The sequence below is a fragment of the Pseudophryne corroboree genome, chromosome 5, assembly GCF_028390025.1.
Source record: "Pseudophryne corroboree isolate aPseCor3 chromosome 5, aPseCor3.hap2, whole genome shotgun sequence".
NCBI classification, from domain to species: Eukaryota; Metazoa; Chordata; class Amphibia; order Anura; family Myobatrachidae; genus Pseudophryne; species Pseudophryne corroboree.
In genome coordinates, this window is record NC_086448.1 from 264,688,786 (window position 1) to 264,699,840 (window position 11,055).

An 11,055-nucleotide genomic window follows, 5' to 3' on the forward strand; every position below is an offset into this window, starting at 1 on the left:
CTTCCCCATGGTACTAAATAGATCCCCAATATCCTCTAGGACGTAGGTGAAAATAGGATTTTAAGTACCTACCGGTAAATCCTTTTCTCGTCGTCCGTAGAGGATACTGGGTGCCGGCCCGGTGCTTCCTTCTTCCTGCACTGTTTAGTTCAGCTGTTGCTGTTCCTGTTTCAAGTTTGATTTGCATGGCTTTCCTCTTGTTTGTGTGTGCTCACCACAATCCTTTTATATCCTTCTTTCAAAGTATGTCCGTCTCCTCGGGCACAGTTTCCTAGACTGAGTCTGGTAGGAGGGGCATAGAGGGAGCAGCCAGCCCACACTATCAAATTCTTAAAATGCTCATGGCTCTTAGTGGACCCGTCTATAACCCCTAGTACTAAATGTATCCCCAGTATCCTCTACGGACTACGAGAAAAGTATTTACCGGTAGGTAATTAAAATCCTATTTTGACTGCTACCAGTAATAATTGAAATTCCTTATTCATATGTTCCCATTAATACATAGGATGTTAAAAAGGCTTGGATATTTAGTACTCCTATTTAAAAAATTGTATAACATATGAATGTATATGATAAAAGACCTCACCGAAATTATATAAGTTTCAAACAAAGAAAAAATAGATCATTAAAGACTGCTTATTTGTATTAAACAAGTAGTTAAAACATAATGCTAAAAAACGTTCATGGAAAACAAATCCGGCAGCGCTGCAGGTATAATGTAGTTAATATATTTCAAGGGGCAACATGCTTGCAGTCTCATCCAAAAGTTTGAAGGGCAATGCGTTTGCAGGATCTCTTACATGGCAACTGTTGCTTAGTGCTCTCAAAAGCTGCTCCGTTGGAATTGAAGGCTGCTCTGTTAAGGTCAACGGATAAGTGGCCAATTAGTGCTATTAAGCACCAACAGCAGCTGTCCCTTATACATTCAAAGTGGCAGTCAAAGTACTAAATTGCGAGTGGCGTCCCGTTCTCAGTGCCTTACAGGTAAGGGGAAATATCCGTCCTTCTCTGCACTGCAGTCTGTTGCTGTATTACTAGTGGTGTTTATTCCCGGCTCTCCCTCTCCCCGGTATCTTTTACCCAGTGTCTGGCCGGTCAGGTATGTGCACTGTCTGGCGTCGGTTGGGGTGATCACAGCATGACTATAATGGGACTTAGCGGTTCTGACTGGGCCTCCTAGCCTATTTAACATCATATAAATTAATGGGAATATATAAATGAAACCTTTCAATTATTGGTAGCAGACTAATACCGTTGTTTGACACCAATACTCCTCTCTAATATCGTATATCACAAGCAATAAGTTTACATACCTGTATAAATGCAGACTTCTACTTTTTAATAGGGTTATTCACTGCGAGATCTTCACTTCATGTGCTCATAAAGGTGTCTGGAGAACTAGGACTGTGCTTCCCTGAAGCAGCATATACTTTACCTATATAAAGCTTCTTGTTGTGGGAAGTTTTTATAGAACAACTAGTTACCAGCCCGTCAAAATGATGGAACAACATAACAGTAATATCAGCGCCGGCAGATGTGCGCGCCAGAATGGTGCAGCAATAGAATTGCTCCGTCGGGCATCATCTAATGGCTGCCAGTGCACAAAACACTTGAATTCCCCCAACAGCGGTGAGGAGCCGCTTTAGCCTTTTTATTGTATGAGATTCTAACAAGCTACTTCCTAAGGATATTCCAGGTTATATTAATTTGGAAAGACACTGGGGCTATTTTGCTCTGAGCAACATAAATGGAATATGGTTTCTATTCATGTACTAAAACGAAAAATTAATTGCTACTTATCACAAAGGTTTGATGTGATATATAGCTGTAATAAGTAGTAATTCATGTATACTCCCCTCTTCGGCGATGTGATACGGTATACTGGGGTCCATCGATTAGCTCTTCCCCAGGCAGCCCCCTCTGCGAAGTGCGGGGTCCGTCTGCACATGCACCGCTAGCTGACCTCCCGGTAGGCCGCACTGGCTGCTGGGGTAGGGGTCCAGGGGGCGGAGCCAGCACGGGTGCCTGGCAGAGAACAGGGAAGCATTGAGCTTCTCTGCCGCCTCCGCACCGATGTTTAGGTTGTGCCATCCTGAGATGGCGACCCTGAACTCTACGGAGAAGCAGAAAGCAGAGCTTTTCATTCCTTCGTGAATCACACTCGCCATACTAAGGTATGGTAATGCGATTCAGCCGCGGAGCAGAGGGGCCACAGGAGAAGTCGGGGACTTCTCCAGGATAACCTGCTCAAGTAGCGGAGAAAAGCCCTGTTTTCCTCAAAACAGGGCTTTTCTCTGCTTTATGAATAGGCCCCTATGTCTGGGGGAAGTTTGCAACTGCTCCAGCACAAGGTTAGTGATTACTGGGCTGCTCTCACCTACCACCAACCCCTCTGTATCATGGATATGGGAACAATTTGCAACCAGGAAACGATCCATTTAATATAAGAAGTAATTTTACATATAAAAGGAGTTTAAAAAGGTATATAAATATTGGAAAGCGTAATATGTGGTAAATGTAAATGAACAATCTTATCACAAGAGTTGTAGTTGTGTTATCTCTGGGATCTATGGATCAGGTGCTGCACATCTTTGTGCCATCCCTCCTGGCAGCGTTGGCTCCACAGTGTCTACATATGCCAGGTCCACACTAATCAGTAGTAAGGCATTGTTCCATGGTTAACCTTTCATTGCCGGGGTGTTATGGCCCTTTTGCAGACTTAGTAGTAGTGTAGACATAACGCACAACATAGTAAATGCATGGGTAAAAACATATGTGGGGATATGTCAAAGTTGTGGTCTAATAAAACTCCTTGTTCAACATTCACCCTCCTGAAGATCTTACGAAAGAAACAAAACTCTGTTTAGTTCCACTATAAACTTTCGCAAGACACTAAAATGTTTTAGTTTTCATTTCAAATAGCAAAAGGACACATTAGTCTGGCAAACACTTGGCGCTGTTCTCTTGTAATGACCCATATAACTCAACTGAGCAAGCCATACACCATCCGCCACATTTCCCTTTACAAAATACCAATTGAGTACATGTTTTTTATACCAGATTTCCTTATTGTATATCATTACTGTATTTTTTCTTGTGAAGATAAAGGCTATCCAAATTATGTAACGCATTAGACTATATCATCCAGTAGACAGAATAAAAAGCTATTTATATCCAATCAACGAATATATTCTAAGCCATCAGACACGGGGCCCTTTTTTGGCCATGCATAATTTCGTTATTTCTCATACTAAAGTCTGAAAATGCGACTAGTAAAAGACCTAATGTTCTAGCTATCCAATTTCATGCTTTGGAGATCAGGTAATAATGTGACACCCATAAAATGTACTTAGGTTTATTAATATGTATATTATGATGTTCATTGAAATCTTTTCTGTATAGTTGACTTTTCTAATGGCTCTGTCTCCTATTTCTTCTTACTTGTTCTCTGAGTATCAGACGTTGGCACCTGTATTAATAAGACTGTGGCTTCTTATTTTGGTGCTGCTAATCACAGCCCCCTCCATATGCTCATGCAGTGCTAGTTTTAGGAGTATATTTACTAAAGTGGATTTCCACCAATTTTTTTTTTTTGTTATCATTCCATCAATTAAAAAAAATTAATTTTTTTTTAGAAATACCCCCCATAGTCTAGGAGCCAAAACAGCTGCGTGAACAAATCATTTAGTTCTGGAAACTGGCCTCCTTGATAGGGTGAATTTTTCAACTTACTGTATGTAGGTCTTTAAATGAATGCAAAAGATCACATTGTGTACAATAGCTAGGTACTATGGGGCAGATGTACTGTATTAAACCTGGAGAAGTGATAAAGCAGCGATAACACACCAGCCAATCATTACGGGTTTGAAAAATCACAGGAGCTGATTGGCTGGTGCCCTTCCACTTATCACTTCTTTATCACTACTCCAGGCTTAATACATCTGCCCCTATGAGTGGATAGACCCACTTGCCATAAAAGGGTGTTCTGAGATTCATATTTTATTACACTTTACACCTAAAACGTATCTTGTAAAGTGTATATTAATATCTGCTTTTTCTAATCTCATCAGGCAGCAGAGTCCTTCAAAATGGGCTTTTGTTCAAAGAACTTTTACAAACTCCAAATTTCCGTATAACTGTGGTGGACGATGCTGATACCGTGGAATTATGTGGTGCCTTGAAGGTAAAATCTACTAAATGATGTTGGTGCTGCAAAATGACCCTATATTTATATATTGGTATGGACTCTGACCCTTTTACCTGTGTCAGTGTAGTTAGTCCTAGGAAGGTTCTCATCTATAGTTGCCAAACTTTCCTATTATATCCCATACTTACTCATCACATATATCATCATGATGAAAATTCCCCAATAACAATATCACAGCATTACCCACAACCAACAAATGTTTGTGCCGCGTGAGGGGGACTAAGCATTTTAATGCTGTTTTCAGGAAATTTAAAGTTACTTTCAGAAGACAAGGTATCATTTGTGTATGTTTTGCAGAAATAATTGCTGGTATTGATGTTGGAATGTGATCAAAATTATAATACTAAGCTGTGGAGAATGAGAAAGTACAATCAATCATCTGCTTCTAACTGCCATGTTACAGGCTGTGTGCTGGGTTTGTAAAATGATGGGAGCTGATTGGTTGGTGCTTTATCATTCTCCGAGGTTTAGTACATCTGTCCCTTAAATCCCAAATTATCTACAAGTATGTAAAAAACAAGAAAAATGTGAAGTGGTCTACTAAGCGATAGTTATCTGACATATGCACAAAAAAGGAAATACACCAGGAAATAAGCTGTCTAGCAAAGTTTTATGCACATTATTAATCATTATGTTGAATACATTAGGCACAATAAGCCTAAACAGATTAAGACAGACAGAGCGTCTGGATCCTCTGGCAGCCACCAACATCCCAAATGTCATTGGCTTATACAGTCTAAAGCTGGTATAGCTTTCCTCCATATTGGCCAAGTATTGCAGCTTGTGATGCATTTTCCCTGTAACACGATTATTGAAAATCAGGCACTTTAAGCTCTGCTTGAGAATGTACAGCCAGGGATTACTTGTCCCTCTCTACTCAGGAAATTGAAGAATAACACATACCTGTTATGTAAGCCACATACCTTTTTACTTTATTGATTTATTTTAGTTAAGTCCTGCAATAATTTGTAAGAATCGTGGGGAATTCATGTCTGTTACTTTTGACTGTTAAGTAGTGATGAGCGGATTCGGTTTTACTCTGTTCTCAAAATGGCATCTTATTGGCTCACGGATGTCACGTGTTTTGGATAGCCAATAAGATGCCGTTTTGAGAACCGAGTAAAACCGAATCCGCTCATCACTACTGTTAAGTCTGTGGTATTGTTGGACCTAACATGATTTCTGTTGTGTATTTGATACCTTTCACCACACTGAACACTGTAATATACAGAGCACTCGTATGTTATTTTAAGACAATGGGGGGGTATCCAATTAGGCATGATTAAAATGTTATCCACAATTTTTCCCCATGTTTCACAGAGATCTATTCAGTGGGGCAAAAAAGTATTTGGACAGCCACCGATTGTGCAAGTTGACCCACTTAAAAAGATGAGAAAGGTCTGTAATTTCCATCATAGGTACACTTCAACTGTGAGAGACAGAATCTGAAAAAAACCCACAGGAAATCACATTGTATGATTTTTAAACAATTTACTTGTATATTCTTGTGGAAAATAAATATTTGGACACCTACCAAGCAGCAAGATTTCTGGCTCTCACAGACCTGTTACTTCTTCTTTAAGAAGCTCTTCTATCCTCCACTCGTTACCTGTATTAATGGCACCCGTTTGAACTGGTTATCTGTATAAAAGACACCTGTCCACACCCTCAAACAGTCAGACTGCTACCTCTCCACCATGGCCAAGACCAGAGAGCTGTCTAAGGACACCAGGGACAAAATTGTAGAGCTGCACAAGGCTGGGATGAGCTACTCGACAATAGGTAAGCAGCTTGGTGCGAAGAGATCAACTGTTGGCGCAATTATTAAAAAATGGAAGAAATACAAGATCACTGACAATCTCCCTCGACCTGGGGCTCCATGCAAGATCTCACCTCGTGGGGTATCAATGATCTTGAGAATGGTGAGGAATCAGCCCAGAACTACACGGGGGGGATCTGGTCAATGACTTCAAGAGAGCTGGGACCACAGTCACAAAGGTTACCATTAGTAACACACTACATCATCATGGATTGAAATCCTGCAGTGCCCGAAAGGTCCCCCTGCTTAAGCCAGCACATGTCCAGGTCCGTCTAAAGCAGGCACGTCCAAACTGCGGCCCTCCAGCTGTTGAGAAACTACACATCCCAGCATGCCCTGACACAGCTTTAGCATTCTCTGACAGCAAAACTGTGTCAGGGCATGCTGGGATATGTAGTTTCACAACAGCTGGAGGGCCGCAGTTTGGACATGCCTGGTCTAAAGTTTGCCAGTGACCATCTGGATGATCCCAGAGGAGGATTGGGAGAATGTAATGTGGTCAGATGAGAGCAAAATTGAACTTTTTGGTATAAACTCCACTCGCCGTGTTTGGAGGGAGAAGAATGATGAATGGCATCCCAAGAACACCATGCCCACAGTGAAGCCTGGGGGTGGAAACATCATGCTTTGGGGCTGCTTTTCTGCAAAGGGGACAGGATGACTGATCCGTATTAAGGAGAGGATTAATGGGGCCATGTATTGTGAGATTTTGGGCAAAAACCTCCTTCCCTCAGTAAGAGCATTGAAGATGGAATGTGGCTGGGTCTTCCAGCATGACAATGACCCCAAACACACCGCCCAGGACACTAAGGAGTGGCTCCGTAAGAAGCATTTCAAGGTCCTGGAGTGGCCTAGCCAGTCTCCAGACCTCAACCCATTAGAAAATCTGTGGAGGGAATTGAAAGTCTGTGTTGCCCGGCGACAGCCCCAAAACATGACAGAGCTAGAGAAGATCTGCATGGAAGAGTGGGCCAAAATACCTGCTACAGTGTGTGCAAACCTGGTCAAGAACTACAGGAAACGTTTGACCTCTGTAATTGCCAACCGAGGTTATGTTACAAAGTATTGAGTTAAACTTTTTGTCCAAATGTTCCGCAAGAATATACAAATTGTTTAAAAATCATACAATGTGATTTTCCTAGGTTGTTTTTTTTGGTGTTTTTTTCAGATTCTGTCTCTCACAGTTGAAGTGTACTTATGATGGAAATTACAGACCTCTCATCTTTTTAAGTGGGTCAACTTGCACAATTGGTGGCTGTCCAAATACTTTTTTGCCCCAGTGTGTGTGTGTGTATGTATGTGTATATATATATATATGTGTGTATATATATATATATATATATATATATATATATATATATATATATATATATATATATATATACTGCTCAAAAAAATAAAGGGAACACTAAAATAACACATCCTAGATCTGAATGAATGAAATATTCTTATTAAATACTTTGTTCTTTACATAGTTGAATGTGCTGACAACAAAATCACACAAAAATTATCACTGGAAATCAAATTTATTAACCCATGGAGGCCTGGATCTGGAGTCACCCTCAAAATTAAAGTGGAAAAACACACTACAGGCTGATCCAACTTTGATGTAATGTCCTTAAAACAAGTCAAAATGAGGCTCAGTAGTGTGTGTGGTCTCCACGTGCCTGTATGACCTCCCTACAACCCACACAAGTGGCTCAGGTAGTGCAGCTCATCCAGGATGGCACATCAATGCGAGCTGTGGCAAGAAGTTTTGCTGTGTCTGTCAGCGTAGTGTCCAGAGCATGGAGGCGCTACCAGGAGACAGGCTAGTACATCAGGAGACGTGGAGGAGGCCGTAGGAGGGCAACAACCCAGCAGCAGGACCGCTACCTCCGCCTTTGTGCAAGGAGGAACAGGAGGAGCACTGCCAGAGCCCAGCAAAATGACCTCCAGCAAGCCACAAATGTGCATGTGTCTACTCAAACGATCAGAAACAGACTCCATGGGGTATATTTACTAAAATTCGTATTTTTCCGAATGAGGTTAAAGTTCAAACACGAATGACATCGCAAGTGTAAAATTGCAACTTTTTGAATTTATTACGACTAATTTACTAAGCTGTCGTATTCTGCATTTTCGTATTTTCCGATGTCATTCGTATTTTTTGGCAGTGTTTTACGGGAGTGAATTGTAAGACACTGCCGACATTAACACAATGAATCTCGTCCGGATCTGTGAGATCCGTGCTGGGCTTCATTGTGCACCTTTCGTAAAAAGTAAAACATTGTTAAAAATTCGAGAGAAAAAAATGCGTGGGGTCCCCCCTCCTAAACAAAACCAGCCTCGGGCTCTTTGAGCCGGTCCTGGTTGAAAAAATATGGGGGGGGAAATGACAGGGGTTCCCCCATATTTAATCAACCAGCACCGGGCTCTGCGCCTGGTCCTGGTTCCAAAAATACGGGGGACAAAAAGCGTAGGGGTCCCCCGTATTTTTGAAACCAGCACCGGGCTCCACTAGCCAGGTACATAATGCCACAGCCGGGGGACACTTTTATATTGGTCCCTGCGGCCCTGGCATTACATACCCAACTAGTCACCCCTGGCCGGGGTACCCTGGAGGAGTGAGAACCCCTTAAATCAAGGGGTCCCCCCCCTCCAGCCACCCAAGGGCCAGGGGTGAAGCCCGAGGCTGTCCCCCCCCCCCCCCCCCCCCCCCCCATCCAAGGGCGGCGGATGGGGGGCTGATAGCCTTTTTGTAAAAATGTGAATATTGTTTTTAGTAGCAGTACTACAAGTCCCAGCAAGCCTCCCCCGCAAGCTGGTACTTGGAGAACCACAAGTACCAGCATGCGGTGGAAAACCGGGCCCGCTGGTACCTGTTGTACTACTACTAAAAAAATACCCCAATAAAAACAGGAGACACACACCTTGAAAAGTATAAGTTTATTACATACATGCACACCTCCAAACATACATACTTACCTATGTTCACACCAGGGTCGGTCCTCTTCTCCATGTAGAATCCATGGGGTACCTGTGGGAAAAATTATACTCACATAATCCAGTGTAGGTCGGTCCTCTTCTGTCCTTTTTATAATCCACGTACTTTGCCAAAAAAAAAAAACGGACACCCGACCACACACTGAAAGGGGCCCCATGTTTTCACATGGGACCCCTTTCCCCGACTGCCAGGAACCCCCCTTGACTTCTGTCTAAGAGGGTTCCTTCAGCCAATCGGGGAGCGCCACGTCGTGGCATCCTCCTGATTGGCTGTGTGCTCCTGTAGTGTCTGTCTGTGAGTATAATTTTTCCCACAGGTACCCCATGGATTCTACATGGAGAAGAGGACCGACCCTCGTGTGAACATAGGTAAGTATGTATGTTTGGAGGTGTGCATGTATGTAATTAACTTATACTTTCAAGGTGTGTGTCTCCTGTTTTTATTGGGGTATTTTTTTAGTAGTAGTACAACAGGTACCAGCGGGCCCGGTTTTCCACCGCATGCTGGTACTTGTGGTTCTCCAAGTACCAGCTTGCGGGGGAGGCTTGCTGGGACTTGTAGTACTGCTACTAAAAACAATATTCACATTTTTACAAAAAGGCTATCAGCCCCCCATCCGCCGCCCTTGGATGGGGGGGGGACAGCCTCGGGCTTCACCCCTGGCCCTTGGGTGGCTGGAGGGGGGGACCCCTTGATTTAAGGGGTTCCCACTCCTCCAGGGTACCCCGGCCAGGGGTGACTAGTTGGGTATGTAATGCCAGGGCCGCAGGGACCAATATAAAAGTGTCCCCCGGCTGTGGCATTATGTACCTGGCTAGTGGAGCTCGGTGCTGGTTTCAAAAATACGGGGGACCCCTACGCTTTTTGTCCCCCGTATTTTTGGGACCAGGCGCAGAGCCCGGTGCTGGTTGATTAAATATGGGGGAACCCCTGTCATTTTTTTACCCATATTTTTTCAACCAGGACCGGCTCAAAGAGCCCGAGGCTGGTTTTGCTTAGGAGGGGGGACCCCACGCATTTTTTTCCAGCAAATTTAACACTTTCCCACCCCTTCTTACTGATGAACATGCACGGATCTCATGGATCCGTGCATGCCTATCAGAACACGGTTAAAAAAAGCAGGTCTGTTTTATTTTAGCATTTTTTTACGATTTGTATTATTTCACGGCAGTGTTTGGCTATTGCCGGCAGTGTTTGTGAATTACACTTTTTAGTAAATTACAGAGTTCTACCAAATAACAGGCGTATTTGACCGATGGTGTATTCATTCGTAATTTTTTTCTTTGAGTTCCAAAAAAATACGAATGCCCTCATCACTGCCGTGATTTGAGTTTAGTAAATTCCCGAGATGACACTTTGAAGAAAAAACACCATCTCGGTCAAAATTGGGAGCTTAGTAAATTTCCACCCATGAGGGTGGTATGAGGGCCCGACGCCCACAGGTGGGGGTTGTGCTTACAGCCCAACACCGTGCAGGACGTTTGGCATTTGCCAGAGAACACCAAGATTGGCAAATTCGCCACTGGCGCCCTGTGCTCTTCACAGATGAAAGCAGGTTCTCACTGAGCACATGTGACAGACGTGACAGAGTCTGGAGTCGCCAAGGAGAACGTTCTGCTGCCTGCAACATCCTCCAGCATGACCGGTTTGGCAGTGGGTCAGTAATGGTGTGCGGTGGCATTTATTTGGGGGGCCGCTCAGCCCTTCATGTGCTCGCCAGAGGTAGCCTGACTGCCATTAGGTACCGAGATGAGATCCTCAGACCCCTTGTGAGACCATATGCTGGTGCAGTTGGCCCTGGGTTCCTCCTAATGCAAGACAATGCTAGACCTCGTGGCTGGAATGTGTCAGCAGTTCCTGCAAGACGAAGGCATTGATGCTATGGACTGGCCCACCCGTTCCCCAGACCTGAATCCAATTGAGCACATCTGGGACATCATGTCTCGCTCCATCCACCAATGCCACGTTGCACCACAGACTGTCCAGGAGTTGGCGGATGCTTTAGTCCAGGTCTGGGAGGAGATCCCTCAGGAGACCATCCGC

At 43.6% G+C, this 11,055-nt stretch overlaps 1 protein-coding gene across 2 annotated transcripts in view; it reads left to right on the plus strand.

Moving 5' to 3' along the window:
• The window catches only part of GPD1L (glycerol-3-phosphate dehydrogenase 1 like), a 112,407-nt gene that overhangs the window by 59,040 nt on the left and 42,312 nt on the right, over positions 1-11,055 (plus strand). For both annotated transcript variants that reach the window (XM_063922292.1, XM_063922293.1), the window contains exon 5: positions 4,071-4,183. In XM_063922292.1, the coding sequence (XP_063778362.1) occupies positions 4,071-4,183 (113 nt within the window). The remainder of the gene's footprint in view (positions 1-4,070; positions 4,184-11,055) is intronic.